Genomic DNA, 17331 nt, shown 5'->3' with positions numbered 1-17331 from the left:
AAGCAGTTGAGTTGATCAGCTAAAGCTTCTATCTTGGGAGCTTTGGATGCAGAAAATAGTCCGGGACTGCTTATGTAGGCGTAGAGCGTTGACGACGAGAGATCTTCGCTGGAGGAAAACTGGCTGGTTGGATGCTCCTCTTGGAGGAAGAGACGGCTCAGGAGAGACGATTTGCTAGGATGCGCCGTGGCTGAGGAAACTGTGGCGCTTCTAGGTCGAATAGATGCTATTAATGAAAAGTCTTGGGTTGAAAGAGCCTGTGCTCGGCAAGGCAATCTTGATTGTAAGGAAAGCTGTTTGAGCAAAGAATCCAATGGCTTGGAAGGCATCTCGACTACGACTAAGTTAGTATAGTGTGAGAATTATATACTAACACTGTCCACAAACCCCCTTCGTTTAGACAAGGTAATCTCTGTCTGTATGGATTGCTGTATGTCACAGAACGGTTCTACCTTGATTTTCTTCTAAACGACTTCTTGAGATGCTACTGCCTCGGATATTCTATCTCTTCTTGCCTGGTCTGGAAATCTCATGCAATCTCCATTACCCCGCCATACAATTCTGTCTCAAAGGTATCTCTACCTGTATAGCCAACTACAATGAGTGGAGTGGCTCGTATCTTTTACTTGTCTCCACGCCCGGAGCGAGTCCGGAGCACAAAGAGGTGCATTACAACCGGGGGATTTTGGGCGTGATTGCAGACAAACAGCGTCGAGTTCTTCAACCCGCATCTGACGACGACTTGGCCTAACCATTCTCAATTTTGCCGGAAGAGCCACAGCATCGCAGATTGGGTCAGTCGTCTGAATCCTCTCTTGACGTGAGTACAAAAAAAGATTTACATGTTATTGGAAGGCGGAGGGCGCATCGCCAAATGACAAGCATCTCTCAAACAACAAATATCGGCCTAAGACTCCACCAGAGAGAGCCAATGCATTTGAATGCTCTGCTTCTTTGCGCGCAATTGCCAATTCTGCCACCTGTCTGCTTCTTCATCTTTGAATAATCCATTAACTGATTTTTTTCTATAGGGAATCGCAGTTTCTATCCATCAAGATGGGCAGATTAGCTCTACGCAAGGCTTCGCATTTTGTCCAGAAGCGACTCTTCACTGTGTCTCACCTCTCCGCATCAGCTTCAGGCTTCCGCATCAACGCCGATAGACTGGCAGAGACACTTCACCACACCTGCCAATGGGGTGCCGCTCATCGATATGGAGAGTTTGTCACACCAATCCTGCGATTTTTCCAAGTTCCAGACAAGCTGACAGCCAAAACAGCGGCCCGACAGAGACGGGCATGGCGCGCCTTGCCCTCTCCGATGATGACGCCCAAGTAAGGCGCTGGTTCGCCGAAGAGACGCAGAAGCTGGGGTGCAACCTCGTAGTAGATCAGATGGGCAACATGTTTGCCAACAAACGCGGGTCAGCGCCAGAGCCCACTCCCATGATTGCCATGGGGAGCCATCTTGATACTCAGCCGCGAGGTGGCAGATACGACGGTATTCTGGGAGTCGTGGCTGCTGTCGAGGTGATGCGCACGCTTGCGGAGAATGGACACAAGACTCACCACAACGTTGGAATCGTCAACTGGACAAAGTATGTTTTACTTCCGGCACTGATTCCGTGTCCTTTGCAACTTCTTTTCCATATTTCATTGTTTCTTTTCCTCTTGTCTTTGTTGCTGTTCATTGTCTAAACCAACGGCATCAACAGCGAAGAAGGCGCTAGATTCCCCAAGTCCATGATGGCATCCGGAGTATGGGCTGGCAAAATCCCACTCGAAGACGCCTATTCACTTCCCGACATCATGGACCCCTCAGCCACAGTCAAGTCAGAACTCCAAAGGCTGGGCTACATTGGCGACGTTGCCTGCTCTTCAACCGGGTACCCCCTAAAAGCTCACTTTGAGCTACACATCGAGCAAGGTCCAATCCTCGAACAAACGGGAAAGAGGATTGGCGTCGTCCAAGGAGGTCAGGGATACCGTTGGTTCACTATTACCGTCACTGGCCGAGACGCCCATACAGGAACAACTCCTCTTAACAATCGCAGCGACCCCCTCTTGGCAGCCGCTAAGATGATTGCTTCTTCCAACTATGTCGCAAAGGATTTTAATGCCCTGGCATCTACCGGCGTCATCAAAATCCCATCAAACTCGTCTACTAATACAATCACTTCCCAGGTAACATTTACGCTTGACATCCGCCATCCCGAAGACGCAGTCCTCAACGTAGTAGAAAATCGCATATTCGAGTCCTTCGAAGCCATCGCCAAAAAAGATGGCCGTGGCGTTCAGCTCAACTGGACCCTTGATACTGATTCTCCAGCCACATGGTTCGACCCTGACTGCATCAAGATGGTCGCAAAGGCCGCGACCGATCTTCTCGGAGAACAAGGCTGGCAATACATCACCAGCGGAGCAGGTCATGACAGCATCAATACGAGCGGCCAATGCCCTACCACCATGATCTTTGTTCCCTGTAAAGACGGTGTTAGCCACCATCCCGAAGAATACTGCAGCCCAGAGGACTGGTAAGTTTCATGCCTGTCTGTGGCTTTCTTCTGCCAGTTTGTCGATGCTAATTGTACCGATTCGTAACAGTGCTATTGGAACCCAGACGCTTCTCGAATCGGTGCTTAATTACGACAAGCTCAAGCAAAACAATCACTAATAATTTTTGAAAGGATTTGGAGTCAGATATATTGACAACTGAGAAAGAAAAGAGAGGGAAGGCCATCATGTTTACTAGCAATGCAAGAAATTGAATCAGCCTCAAAGGATGGCGTCTAATTCTGTCAAAAGCACACTGTTACTAGCCAGTGTTCTCCGTTCTGTGATCCATGTCCATGGCTATGTACATTTGATTAGAGATGTGACTGTGAAATACGTATGATCCCCAAACTCGACGGGAGATACGAATCTATAGGTACAATACTACAAAGGTAAAACAATGGCCTCGAAGCAACTCATGGCGTGTGGCAACCCAAATATATTTCGACTATTTACCTCGTATTCACCAACATCCAACTCATCACGTAGTCAAGTCGACAGGCTTTGCATCAATAGCTGTGTTCATTGCAAACTAGCTCCTAGGGAATGCATCTTGTGTCCCACGAATCTGCCAACCGTGGTTATTTCTCCCCATCTCTCCAACAAGAGAGCACACTAAAGATGTCTAGCTGTGTGCAGATTGTGAAGGAAGTACAAAGAGAGCCCAACCTTGTCCTGTACGGTCCGTCGATTCTCAATCCTCCCACCACATCAAACCAAACGCACCATTCTTCTCTCGCGTCATTCTTCTCGCGTATCAACTCATCTTGCAGAGCCCGACCAACGTAGGACCTTACCGTGCACAAGAGAGCACACTAAAGCTTTTCGACTGAGTGGATATTGTGAATGAAGTACAAAGAGATCCCAACCTTGTCTTGTGTAGTCCGCCGATTCAAAATCCTCCCTGTCACAGTAAACCACACGCATCCTCAATCAAAACACAGCGTTCCCGTCGCGAATAATCACGTCCCGCAGACCGTTAGCAGAGCCATGGCCACCGCCGAAGCCTCCACGACCGCCGCGAGGAGCACCTCCTCCGCGACCACCGCCACCATGTCCACCTCTAAGGCTCAGTCGAGCCCGAAAGAGTGCAGGTAAAGCAACGCCCACACTGCCTAGAGAGTCAGTATTCGCCGATGAGGTTTCCCGTGTCATGTTTGGAGTCAAGTAAACTTACAGTTGGTTGGCACAGGGTTAGCCCTGGCTGGCTGTCACCTCAGCCACTGTCTCCAAACCCGTTCTTCATCCGTCTCGCCTTCTGGCGTGATTTCGAAATCACCGACCTGTACGGCTACGCTGCCCGTAGACTCTGTTTCGGACGTTGATGATGGCTTTTTTGCCGCTCCACAGGCGCAATCTAGTAGCGGGCGCTGGAATTCTGCCGAAGGCGTGCCTTCGGCTCACGTAGGACTTTACCGTGCACAAGAGTGCCACGAAGGTAAAGATGTTGTAAAGATGTTGGTAAAGATGTTGATGTTGATGATGGAGAGAGGAGAGCGAGACGGTACGTTGAATGAAGAGATCGTTTGAGTGTTTGATGGAAAGATGGAGAGGAGAGGAGAGGAGATGGAGATGGAGATGGAGAAGATGGAGAGAACAGAAGAAGGGAGAGTTGGGAGGAGGGGGAAGAAGGTAAATAAAGAGAATGGAAGCGAAAGTCCGCGAGGGAAGGCAGAGAATGGGCAAGAAGAAGAGAAGGAGCAGCATCTGCGAAACGAGAAGCGAGGCTCCGACGAATAGGAGGGCGAAGATGTTTCCGAGATGCCTCGCACATTCCGCCTCGGGAGTGAGCAGTGATGTAACACGATGTGCAAGGAATGTTCAGGAAGCAAGAGATACAGACACAAGTAATGGGTACCCGGGCAATGCCCAGCGAGGGGAAAGGGGTTATAAGGTAAAATAATACAGTCCCTCTCGGCGTAGGACTTTACCGTGACGTCTAGAGTTCACGGCGAAGTCCTACGCCTTTTCTTTTTTTCCATTTCTGGAAGACTGGTGTTCGACCGCCCGCATGTGCCCTTTCTTTTTGCGTAGTTTTGAATTTGGGTAGAATTTTTTTGAAAACTATGGCGAGCAGCATCGTATGCGTAGTGAAACCGTCGTCCATTCGGCCAAGTCTTTGAAGCATTACCCTTTCTCTTTTGTGGTGGTTTGGCAATATATCTCGAGCGTATGCAGTATCTCATGGCTGTGGTATGTCGCGATGTCCCAGTATCTTTGCAGGGAGGTATGGTATATAACCTAAATTTGCAGAGTCCCTGTCAGCGTAGGACTTTACCGTGACGTCTAACGGGGTTACGGTGAAGGCTTCGTACGCTATTTCTTTTTGTCCATTTCTGGAAGACTGGTGTTCGATTCGCGCTGCCTACCTGTTCGCTTTGTCTCGCGGTTGAATCGAGACTCGTTTTTTTGCAATTTGTAGCCATCTCAGTCTTTAGTGTTGACTCTCGAAATTGTAGCGTCTGGTAGAGAATCGACAGACTTAGTGTCCTGTCTCTTTCTTTTTACTAATTTCTAAAGTTTTTAAATGCTTTTTCGTTGATCAAATGTTGTGTTTGTTTTCCTGTACGATTGTGCAGCCCGGGGCGCTGGTGGTGGAATAGGGGGCACGGGGGTCGAGCTGTCGGCTTTTGCTCCCGCAGAGCAGCTTAGTGCAGCCGCAATGATAATTACGAAGGAAATAAATAATCACTCAATGTTTAATTCACGTTTTACTTTTGCAGTCCATTCCTTGCAGTAAATTTGAAGGGAGCAGCGAGTCGGTGTGCGAAATGCAACGGGGGGGGGGCACTGCATGCGCATACCCCCATGAACACTCAGAAATTCTACACGAACCGACGCCCTTGGCAACCAAACGCAATTACTACTAGAAATACAATACAGAATCGACGATTTTGAGCACTAGAATTGAAACAAAAGAGCAAATTTGATAACTTGACTGTCTTTACTCCTTGTACCCCTGGCCGCGCAGACCATTGATTATGGAGAGATGCAGAGGTTTTGCAGTAAGGAATGATTCGCAGACCTTAGAGATTTCCTTCTATTTTCTCTCCAAATTCTATCGTATTGCTAATTCTATTATCGATTTGCTTTATTTCCTATCGCCGGAGGCTCTATGAGTCGTGAGGTCTGCCGACATTTTCTTTGTATTCCTGAACAGACCCAGAACACCTGCTACCACACTCCTTTCTCTTTGTATCCTCCTCTTTTCCAAATTCCCCTTTTTTTCTATTCCAAATTTCTTTGATGCAACTTGCGATCGACTTTGACGTCCGTTCGATCTCGTCGATAAGGGCTGCGATGCCAAAGCACGTGGAAACATTCGCAGCTCGGAATCATTGCCGTATTACGCATGGCAAAGAAAGGTTCTTGTCGTTTGGCAAATGGTCTAAAATCATGTCTCGTAGACTCTTGGACTTGACTTTCTTCTGAGAATCATTTTCGAAATGGGGTCGAGGTTTGGTAACATTGTCGAGGGAAATTTGGCGTCGGACAGCGCGGTATGAATCTTGGTGTTTCGAAACATTCTATTTTCAACACTCTTAATCAATTAGCAGTGACTAATGAGTGGTAAATAGGTTATTTAGGTACAGTCAATCAACCTTCGTTGATCTCTGCATGGTAATACGGCCCCAGGCCACTGACTAAAATTCTTCTCGTAGCCTCTTGCTTTCGATCCGGCGGTAGTTGAAGCTCTGCAAAATTCACTCGCTCGCCAAATAACCACGGAGCGCTCTTCTAAGGCGAGGGTGAATCAGACTCTTTGTTGTGAAGTAGAATACTCGGTTCGGTAGCCGAGGAGAGGAAAGACGAAGAAAAGCAAGAGGAAGAGAAGAATGGCGGGAGAGAGGAGCAGAGGGGCTCGCTTAGCCTAGAACATGTGCTGAACTTGACTTTGCAAAGACATCTGAAGACTTGGACCACTAGTTTTAAATTGGCCACAGAAAGATTGAGAGTATCTCTCTTGATGCTCGCTGCGTGGAAAGGTCAGTACGTCGGCAAGCAGCAGCAGTAGTAGCAAGTCATGTGATGGGATGCCTGATGAACGATTGACGCTTCGTCAGCCCGCAAGATGACAAGCAAGCGATATTTTGGGAACTTCGTACCTTAAGGTTCAATTACTGTTATCACCTTGATCTTTATTTTCTTCAATGTTTTTTTCTCAATGTGCTTGCAAAAATTAGTATGTTTCATTGCAGGTAAAGGGGCGAATAGCAGGTATCAAGCTAGGTGTTAGTGATAGGGCCACGATATGCCATCCGGCTTTTAATGGCAGACTGGATAAATATTCAACCCATATTTCTCTACAATAAATGGGATATGGGATATCCATCATTTTCTTTTTGGAACATCTCATTGCTGAAAGATATTTCAGACTCAGTTCGATATGGCACAATACTACCCTGCAAAGTGCCGAAAGGAAAGTCCAGATTTGAGCTCCAACTCCATCATCGATCTATAACCAAGCGATTGGGTGCCTATCTACAAAGAAATCAGTGACGCGATTGCGTTACGCACTGATGATAGTCGACTATTACGAGATAAATTAGAGGCAGATGTCACATGTACTCCCATTCGGGCCATTCGTGTCATGTTTTGATGCGTATGAATCATCTCTCCTAAGACACCGATCACGTCCAATGTCTAGAGCACTTACTAATCACTTCTCGATATCATACTCTACCTACCTGTTCTATATTGCTATAATCGGAAGTGCAGTGATCCGACGAGAGGCTTCATCCGTACCAAGGTGTGTATCCGTGGATCCACGTAACACCACACTCCCCGTCCATTGTGTCTATTTGGGGTATGTTCCACACTACTGCCATCTTGCGGCTTCTCCACATGACACATATACGGTCTATATTGAGGGAGGGTACCCCATACAACGTTCTATGCTAGCAAGATGTCGTTTGGATGCTTACATCGATTAGAGCAGTTCGTTTGACACGGAGTCTTGCGTCGTCGACCCGTGGCGTGTTTCTCCCGAGACATTTTGTCTAAACTTAGGCGGCCAATTGCCTGTCTAAATTTGTCCGGCTTGTTGCACCGCCAACTCCAAGCCGTTTAACCTGGCTCTGGTCCGGACCATGTCCTGGTGGCGTCGTGGCTTGGTAGCGTCTGAACGGTTTCCACATCTTCATCTTTCTAGATCGGGGTTTCAGCCATAGCTTTCGGACTAGGAGACTGGAGGTCTTTGAATGACTTTCCAACAGCTGACGAACGAATGGGATATTACAGGAGCAAGAATCTCCTGATTGGATGGTCAATGAGGTTTGCGATGGCCGGCTCGCCTTGGTTGAGCGAATATGCTTGGTTCGGAGAGCACGAAAGGCCGACGTCGTCCGGAACATCGCCACCCTATGTTTTAGCATTTTAGCTTGCCCCATTTCCTTTTCTGTTATGATTATAGGGCTATATTAAGCGCAGGTCTTGCAAAGAAGATCGTCTAGCAGGGATCGCATCTTCCCCGCGAAATAAACTCCGAGCTTTGTGGGCACGATGTTGCATTGATGGAGACTGGGAGATTTTAGGAAGTGAGGGAAGAACGTTAAGAATAGAGATTAGTGGTGATCACACCGATTTCTAAGTCGCCGTGGTACTTTTGCTGCAGAATCCTGTAATGTTAGGCGATTTTTGGTGGAGAAAACATACCTAGTACTGGCGTTCAGGACGAGGGCCCTTTTTCGATGGCTCGACAACCTTTCCCATTGGCGCTTTGGTAAATTTAGTATGTGCAACAGAAGAGAGTAATCAATGTAATCAAACTTTGTACCTATGAGCAACTGGCCTATACTTTGTTAAGACCCATCATCACGAGACGACTACACGGACTGGGACGAGGAGTGGCAAACAGGAAGACGCGGATTCGGACGCGGATTCGGCTTGACATGTTGCTATAAACAGCTATCTTTAGTCAACAAGTAGCATCCTTGGTGCGTCTCGCTTATAGAGTAGCCATACTATGACGGTTTCTAAAATAGATCACACAGAAATATATGTTGCAAGATCTCTTCATCTTTGGTGGTGTCGTCTGTAGGTGATGACGACAAACAAACCATTGTTGAAATCAGGACTGGAAGAACGGAATATGACACTATGCCAGAGAACTGACTTGCTCGTTATTAGAAGACTCTTCCTTCCGAAACTGCTCTTCTTTCTCGATCTGGCTGATACTCTTGTGGGACACAATTCTTTGATACACTGATGCTCGTCATCGCAAGAGATTACATGGTGAAGCATTAGTACAGTAAGCCAATCTACTCCCTATTCGACATGCTGTTAGAGTGTTCGTGTCATACTTCGTGCGTACTAGCCAGACCTGTGCTGACGCTTGTTTACTAGCCGCGTAAGGTTGGGATCTAAAGTTCGCCGTTAGTCGAAATCATTGCTGACACGAAAATGGCGGCTAGAGCTGAGCCGCTTTCTGCCAAAGTATACTCAACACCAGGCGCAGCATCATCATAGCATTAAGAGTCGAAACATTGGTTTCATGGTAGGCGTATTGGTGACCTGTTATTCCCAAAATAACATCTCGATTAGCTTATACTGAGATAGAAGTCTTCGCGATGGCATACCTTAAACTGTATATATAGGACGACGAATTCCTCCAAAAGGGGGCTCTCACTCATCAACAAACAACTCGACTCAATAAGCATTCCCATCATCTTGAATTTCCTTCATCTCCTTCTTCAATCTTTCTTTCTTCTTTCTCCATCCTCAATATGCGTTTCTCCCAGTTCTTCGCCGCTGCTGCTCTCGCCGCTCCCCTTGTCTTGGCTGCACCAACCTCAGGTACCAATGCCAACACTGCAACCATTGATCTCACCTCCGACCTGACTGCCAACCCTCACTATGCCACTGCCCTTTGGCAGGTGAAGGAGAAATACCCCGGCATCAGTGAGGAGGACGCCCGAACTGCTGCTCTGGGCTACTTGGAAGCAATTGGTGTGCAGACTACCGGCGCCCCTCCAAATGGCACTGACTCTCTGGTATGTATCCTCTGATCTGGCGTGTAGAACCAATCGTAAAGGATGTTGCTGACGATGACAAAGGCCGAACGTGACATCGAGAAGCGTTGCTGCAGCGGCTGTGATCAGGGTAACTGCATCATTGCTATTTTCCTCCTCGGCTTCTGCTGTATCGGCTCGTAGACATGCCAGGAAGAGAGGAACTGGATATAGCATTCTGTGATTATAGGTGTCACTGCCAATCCTGGGGGGATGTTTGAAAGGATCTCTTCTCCCTTTGGTTTTCATGGTCCTGTTTCTCTTTTGTATTTAGATTTTGGTACGACCGTATCAACGCCCTTGAACGCTTGCTGAGAACTCCCTATGTCAAATCTCCTCTGTTAGTATCATGGGAATTTGTTCTCTCTTGTTGATAGCAATGAATATAACAGCGTTACCATTAGCATCTTGTCGCAGATCGTGTAGTGATTAAGGGTGCTGCCATAAAGGTCGATGACTGAATACAGTATATTTGTGAATTTTACCGAATAATCTCCCCATAATATGGCTGCAAGGGCGTCATTGATTGTAAAAGAGGTTCCTTGAACCAATGCAAGCTGGTAGCCATGGCAGTGGACAGAGCTCGTGGTAGAGAGGCCTCTTGTTTCTTCCAAATATGATCCTAGGAGTTGGTATCCATAGACAGTTACTCTGCTCGAGTAGAGGATGACACAAGCACCTTTTCGTTCATCGAAGCGGAAAGATGATCAAACCGTATTCAAGAAAAAGACTTTAGAGAGGAAAGCTGCCATGAATGTACTCGAGCCACTCGCTTGCATTCGTCCACTGCTAGAAATTGTGCATTTTGTAGCAAAGGTGACTTCGAAGATTCGACATGGTTTGTTTCGTTTCTTTTTTGCAACTGCTTGCTCTCCAATTGCACTCTATACTCGCCATGTTGTCTGGGTATGTGGAAGGATGGGATCGTATGTATCTGCATTCTGCGCTCGGCGATAAGGAGTGATCTCGATGTTTACTCGGAGGGCTTTTGCTTCGCGGGAGGTTACAAGTTGCCTCGGATATTTTGATTTTGGTTCTATAGAGATTCTTAGCGATATTGACTAGTAGCCGTCAAGAGGCGAGCACATTCGCGCAGCCTCAGGACAATCACAAATGTTGCGTCGGGGCCATCTTTCAGCTGTCTTGGACAACGAGCCCGAGCCCAGCCAGTAGAGACATTGGCAGCATGGTTGAGCTAGAATATTCTTCCATCACGACATTGCTGTAGGGCGTTAGGTGTTAGAGTATTGAGTCGATAGGCTGAATGGGTTGGAGGCACTTTGGCGACAGGTTCAAAGATCTAGACCCAACTAGAGACAAACTAATCAATACGTGAACGTTTTCCGCTGTATGAATGCATCAAATGTGCTTACCTTTGTCCTCAGAAATGTAAAAAGCCTTTTGTGGCGTGTGCAATTGTACAGATGGAAATTGTTGAGGCATTCTATGCGCGTTTGAACGTTTGTGGAGAAGAGAGTGCCACTACCGAATCGCCGCCGTTGAACGAGCCGACTGGGTAATGCGGAAATCCTTCAAGTTCGCTTACTGTTCATTTCAGTCAAGATAGCTACCAAGCGTGCAAACTGACAGCAGCAAGAGAATTAAGAGACGTTTACACTTCTTAATTCCAGTAGGCGGAAAAAGACTACGGGGAAAATACATGAAATCATCACAGCGCCTTAAAAAGTCTCGTACAGAAATGGACCACAAGAAAATACATTTTATTACAACTCTCCAACAAAGATTCTTTCAGAGCTCATTGCCTAAAACTCGGCCATAATGTACAATGAAAGCATCTTGAACCACCACTTGCACGTTTCCGATGAGGGATATACAAGAGAAACTGAAGTGTGAGAAAAGACCTCCAGTTTTGGCTACCAAACAAGGTGTTCAGTTGAACCTGGATTGAGAGGTGCCAGAGAAGAGAAACCGCGATTGACTGCTGAAGTTAATCACCATGTCAGCCGCGTACAAACTTGTAGTTGGGAGAGTGTCTTACAGTCAAGGAATTCTGGAACCAACCAAATGATGGACCAGTTTTAGCTTTGATGAAGCGACATACTCAGAGTGTGATGGGCAGTTGGAGCAGGAGAGGTCTCAGAAGTCAAATGAAGAGAGATTTGAAGTCGACGGGTGTTGTTGAAGGACAATCTGGCGCTGCTACTCCGGAAGCCACCTTGTCTTGCTTTCTGGCTGCTCGGACCGAAGTGACCGACTCAATGAACATCAACCATGCCAATCGTTTTGGGGTGAAATTCAGTGCTGAGCGAAATCAGCATCAGGACGGAGAGCATTTTGTAGAAGGACCAAGAGAGAAACATACATGGATATGAAATTGCAGAAGAAGACACATGTTGGTGTCCTTCTCATCACTGGGGGAGTAACGTCCAGCTCGTTGAACTGCGTCGAGTACCGTAGCAAGGCCGGCCGGCTGGGTCCTCTAGTAGCACCCCGGCCGGCCAGCCTTGCATTCGAGCGTGCGTGTTGGGCTTCGCGCGGAGTCTAGGAGCCCTCTGGCCCTCTAGTCCTCTAGGCTTAGCCGTGCCGCCGCCCCCCAACCATGATCAAGGATATCCCGAAGGAATAACGAGTGGTGTCATCAGGATCATGAACTAAGAGGCTTGGGGAGCCAGCGAGTACTCCCTTGGCCGGAAGACCTGGGTAATCTCGTTAAACGAGAAAAAACAGGAAGAAAAGGAAGAAGAGGAAGAAAGGGGGGTGGGGGTTAGGGGACAAGGACGAGGAAGAGAACGAACCGCTGCCAGCTGAGGCCTCAATAGACCTCCCGCTTGGGGAGCTTGTAGGCTCGGCCCCGCGAACCTTTTGTCGTAGCGACGTTGCGAACTGGTTTCTGGTGACACTACCGCCGGCTGGAGCCTCAATAGGCCTCCCGCCTTTGGGGTGAAGAAGAAGAGAAAAGAAGACGAAAGGAAAAGGATGGGAGAAGAGGAAACATAAGAGAGTGGGAAGGGCGGGAGTCAACATGATCGCGTGCGTCACTCATCTGGCAAAACTTGCCAGCTTTCCGCGAAAGCTAGCAGGCAAGGTATCCCAACAAAGAGCCGAAAAATCACCCAATGCTTCAAGAACCTTCCACGGCAAGGTGAGAGTGTATTTTCGATTGGACAGCTCAGTCTCTCCCCAACAACGCCAAGACGGCAGTCAACTCCGATCTCGATCGATTCGATACAAGGGGGAAGCCTCAACAGCTCCTGACTGGTCGCTGAAAAAGATGTCAAGTGAATTGGGAAGAGTGCAAGATGAAAGGGTGGAGTGGGTCGAGGCTGGAGGGCGAGGAAGCTCCGCGAATGGCTCAACAGAAGAGACTGGAGGCGAGAGCGAATACGAAGGGGAGGATGGAGTAAAATTGATACAAACGCCTGAGTACCTAGGTAGTGACATGGCAGATACTTGTGTGCCTCATAACTACCTGAGAATTTGATGATATTTGCAGTGGTGAAAAGTCGAGCTGTCTTCATTTCCTGATTCAAGGCCATGGAAACCTCAGGAGCCCCTCCTCCATGCCGCTCACTTTTGCCAGATACAGAGCGAAAGAGTTCTTTTAAACAGAACTTAGAGGCAGTCATCTTGCTGCAGCGTTCTACATGAGAAACTCAAGTGGTATATGCAACGGCATAGCAGAGCAACATTTGGGAAAGGGGGCGGGCTCGTACGGCATATACTTGTCCAAGGTACTCAGTGCCTCAGGCCTGCCGGCAGCTGCTAATGCAGATCGAGATGCAGCAGATCGAGATGCAGTTGCAGATATCGCAGATCGGATGAATTAATTAGTCACACGCTCGGTTCTTGGCCGCTCAAGTTGGGGGGGGTTGGAAACTGTCAAGCCCCCCTTCTGCACGGCCTGCTTCCCCCGCCCCCTCCCTCTTCCTCTCTTTTCCACTTTCTTCCACTCTCTCGACGTTTCCACCATCTCCATCTCTTCTATTTTGAGGCCTTGCCTTCATGCAACAGATCCGTTGACTTGGTTTCTAGAGCTGTCTTAAGAGTCAACGCCATGCCATTCCTAGCATTCTTTCATGTTTGCTCCCTACGCCGCTCTTCTCGTTAGAGCCAATATCCTACCGTTGGTAACTCCTCAACAGCGCTCCTCTTTACTTTCGCCATTCTCAAGCCTCTTCAACACATCCACGACAACACGTCTTTTCTACAAGCATTTGGAGTTTCGTGAATCTCAGGTATGAATATTATGCTCCTAAAACTTTGACATTCGATCAAAGCTAACTGTATAATCCTCGTTAGACTTCTTTACTGGCGGTGTTTTTGTTTCGCCAACGGCCGCATCTACGAGTGGAGTTTGCTCGGTCTCTGACCCTTTGACGCTCCCCCAATGTTTCGTCACTCAAGGCCGCGTTCATCTTTCCACTCAATCTACACATCACAAGTAAGTTGTGTTTTGTATTCTGGTGTACTTGGCTCTGACTAACTCTTTTCACAGCCCTGATATAGGCGAGATTTGCGAAAGCCCGACCTACCAGCTACGGCAACTTCTTTACTCCGTTGGCGCCATGTTCTACGCGGACGATGACATCTACACACTCCATCAGTCGCAGCCGCTGCAAGCTATATTGCATTTCCAGGCCTCCACAACCTTGCCCGACGAGACATTTATTGTGTCAATTGTGCACAAAGCCTTGCGTAAAAAGTCGACTTTTCTAAAACTGCGTCAACTATTCGTCGCAGCTCTCATTTTCGGGGCAGCAAGGGACTCAAAGGGACCAGTCGTTGACACCAGCGCGCTTTCCGAAACCACTCTTTGTCATGTCGCTTGTGCACGGTAAAGTCCTACGCAGATGAACCCTCCCATGGAAAATCTTAGGAGGGTTCAGTTAAAACAAAAACTACGCCAGGAGGTGCTCGACATGGAAGGGAATCCAGCACAGAGCAGAGAACATGGCTACAATGACGAAGAAGAAGCGCAAGCACGAGGAGGACGAGGATGTTCCCATGACCAACACCGCCGACGGTGAGAAGAAAAAGAAGAAGAAGAAGTCCAAGTCCAAGGATGAGTAGATCTCCAAGTCTTCGGATACTTCGACTGATTAAACTCCACTAAGGTGGGCTCAACCAGAGGTTGGGGTTGAGATAATGGGAAAGTTAGGGGACGGTGCCTTGGCTTGCGACAAGGGCGATATGAAGAAAAGCGACGAGAAACTCAGCAACAAAAGAAGAACCTGAGTGCCGTACTTGTCAACGAACGCTCTACCGATCTCGACTAGGGTTCTGAAGAACACTTGGAGCCTAAGCCTATGAGGGACAGGAGCAACAAAGTCTAACAAGAGCAAGTCGTCTAAGGCTGAGTAGGTTGAGTAGCACAATCTTATATGAGACGTTTACTGTGCCACTTGTGCACGGTAAAGTCCTACGTTTCAGGCAAGAGATTGAACACGTCGTTGCGGAGCCTTGTTTACTAGGCTACACGAATGAACCCCAATCACCCGGGGGGCTTTTATTTTGTCAGTTGTGCACGGTAAAGTCCTACGTCTCGGACAATTGTCCGAGGAAATAGATGAGGTGAGTAGCTTCGGATTCCAGCACTATTCAAGAAGCCACAATCTCTGACGATGAGAATGATACAAGCCATACGGGCAGATTGAGCTTCATTTGTGGATCATTGGCAAATGAGCAAATATTGTCTATTTCTCTCATTGAGCTACGCATGTATGTATCTATTTTTCCCAGTCGGCGCTTCAAATCACTCCGCCGCACGGTAAAATCCTACAGATGCGCCAACGCCGGTGCAGCGAGTCAGTCACGGCTTTCAATGTACATATTAGAATAGCTGTATGAATATGTCTTGTTTGACAACTTTGTAGCTTCGAGATTTGCGTCTTTGTATTCAGTACATATTTCCCTCTGGGCTCCAAAACGTAGCTTTTCCAACATTCCCTATAGAAGCAGGGTGGCGCTACCATGCCTGATGCCCAAGTCTACTGGCATTCTGAAAGTAGTTGAACATTGGTCTCCCTTGAGATGTGATATATGTAAGATTACCGCACACTAATTCTCTTGACCGTCTATCTACAGATATTTGTTCAATGATGCAATACAAGCAGCGGCCGTTTATTCAGCTCCATATTAATTTAGTCCTTGTTCTCCTCCTCTTCCTCGAGCGTAAATCTTCTCAATACAGTCAAAGAATAGTGTATGAGGCTGCCCCAGCTGGTTTGTCGTAGCGTTCTTCTTCCAGATCCTCGTGTCGTAAGAAGATAGTAGCCTTTGGTCATGTTGATCGAGCATCTTCGCTTCTTCCATCAGCCGACTCTTAGCCATCAAAGATGGAGGATGAACGGTGCAGAGAGTATTTTCTCTAACCAAAAGAATCTCGCCAGCCAATCGCCAGTTGGTTTATGAGTAGTCTTGCCGATTCAGCTCCGATTCTTTGGCGCGTGTAGGTCTTGATCACCATCATGTCCCCTCTTGAGAGATCCATCAAGCCCAACCAAACGAGGCTTCCCACACTCCAGGCTAACAAAATTGCTTCTCTTCGCATTGAGGGGTATTTGCTCTCTGATTCGAAACGGTATATAAACGGGCCTGATTAACCATAGAGGGCCCTATGGAGAGACAAAGTTCTGCAAGTCCACCAGTGGAGAATTCCATCATACCTTGGGAGTCTTTTGCAGATGTGCTGGGTGTTGGCTCGAAATGTTTTAAGGGAATGACTGCGACAAATTTTCGGCGATAATCCCATTGCATCGATAGGTTTGGGAGAGCCAGGTTGGATTCGAAACTGGTGAAGCTGGAGTGGATTGTGGATCGCTGCCAACATTATTTCCGAGTGGTGTTTGGTGGAGAAGATTATTTCCACCGAGCGAAACGCGTGCGATGTAACCAGCCTAGAAGCAATGAAATTTAAGAGTTCGAAGTTATCTTGCGAAGGGTTTGTCAAGACAGAGAAAAGAAGAAATATAGAAAAGGACAATCGAGTCCTGTAAGAGTGATGAAGTCGGGAAGAGTGACAAAAAAAGTGCAAAAACAATGGACACGAGGGGAATTGAACCCCTGACCTTTCACATGCGAAGCGAAAATCATACCCCTAGACCACGCGCCCAAGTAGTTACAATGTTGTCTTTGAAATTTGTATATACGGCAATGCTAAAAATTCGGTCACGAACAGCTCCAGTGGTATCCTTTGTTCAGAGATGATGGCTTGAACAGACGGAATGGTGGTGTGTACGAATAGAGATCGATTTGAACAGTTGAGAAGATTAAGTGTTCACTGAGCGCATCGGTGCAGGGACTCTTTAGTTAGAGTTGCCTGCTTTTGACCAAAAGTTGGTCTAGGTAATAGGTACACTTTTGCTGTGAATAAATATCAAACTGATTACGAGACTCCAAGAACGAGTAGAGTGCTTGTACCTTTCAAAAACACGGTCGGAATACATCCATTGACTCGATTTTGTAAGATCATAGCTACTAGAAAGTCAGCTGTATACTACGATTCTGACTGGCACCTGGGTTTCGATGGAATGAGTTACTCCAATTGGTAAATTGTAGGGTAACGGAACCTGGAGAAGTGCAGCGCGCTATTATGGTAGAGACCGTATTGAGAAGGGACTGGCTTGGAGGCAGCCACAGGACGAACAACCTCGCTGCAAGACTCGTCTACATACTATGGGATCACTCTTCCACTCTTCCGTTTCCCACAGCCAGACTTTGTTGCTCCGACCCTTCGAAAACCAGGCGTCAGGGGCAGCACAAACCCATCGTCGTCTGGTTTCACTCGCCATTTATTTCTTGTTACGTGC

The 17331-nt window shown here is 47.5% G+C and overlaps 3 protein-coding genes across 3 annotated transcripts; all 3 read left to right on the top strand.

Moving 5' to 3' along the window:
* Positions 1 to 1056: 1056 nt before the first annotated feature.
* T069G_01969 (peptidase family m20/M25/M40 domain-containing protein) lies at positions 1057 to 2673 on the top strand (the record flags this gene model as incomplete). Its single annotated transcript, XM_056169179.1, has 4 exons — positions 1057 to 1220; positions 1280 to 1597; positions 1715 to 2533; positions 2604 to 2673. 4 exons carry the CDS (start codon positions 1057 to 1059, stop codon positions 2671 to 2673), a joined length of 1371 nt encoding a protein of 456 aa, XP_056034495.1.
* A 6604-nt stretch (positions 2674 to 9277) lies between these two features.
* On the top strand, positions 9278 to 9706 carry T069G_01968 (uncharacterized protein; the record flags this gene model as incomplete). Its single annotated transcript, XM_056169178.1, has 2 exons — positions 9278 to 9544; positions 9608 to 9706. 2 exons carry the CDS (start codon positions 9278 to 9280, stop codon positions 9704 to 9706), a joined length of 366 nt encoding a protein of 121 aa, XP_056034494.1.
* A 4382-nt stretch (positions 9707 to 14088) lies between these two features.
* Positions 14089 to 14593, top strand: T069G_01967 (uncharacterized protein; the record flags this gene model as incomplete). The annotated part of the gene is made up of 2 exons (XM_056169177.1): positions 14089 to 14357; positions 14431 to 14593. 2 exons carry the CDS (start codon positions 14089 to 14091, stop codon positions 14591 to 14593), a joined length of 432 nt encoding a protein of 143 aa, XP_056034493.1.
* Between the last annotated feature and the right edge of the window lie 2738 nt (positions 14594 to 17331).

The sequence above is a fragment of the Trichoderma breve genome, chromosome 1 (genome assembly GCF_028502605.1).
Source record: "Trichoderma breve strain T069 chromosome 1, whole genome shotgun sequence".
Lineage (NCBI taxonomy): Eukaryota > Fungi > Ascomycota > Sordariomycetes > Hypocreales > Hypocreaceae > Trichoderma > Trichoderma breve.
Note: the sequence above shows the minus strand (reverse complement) of the source record. Positions and strands in the feature narration are given on the sequence as shown.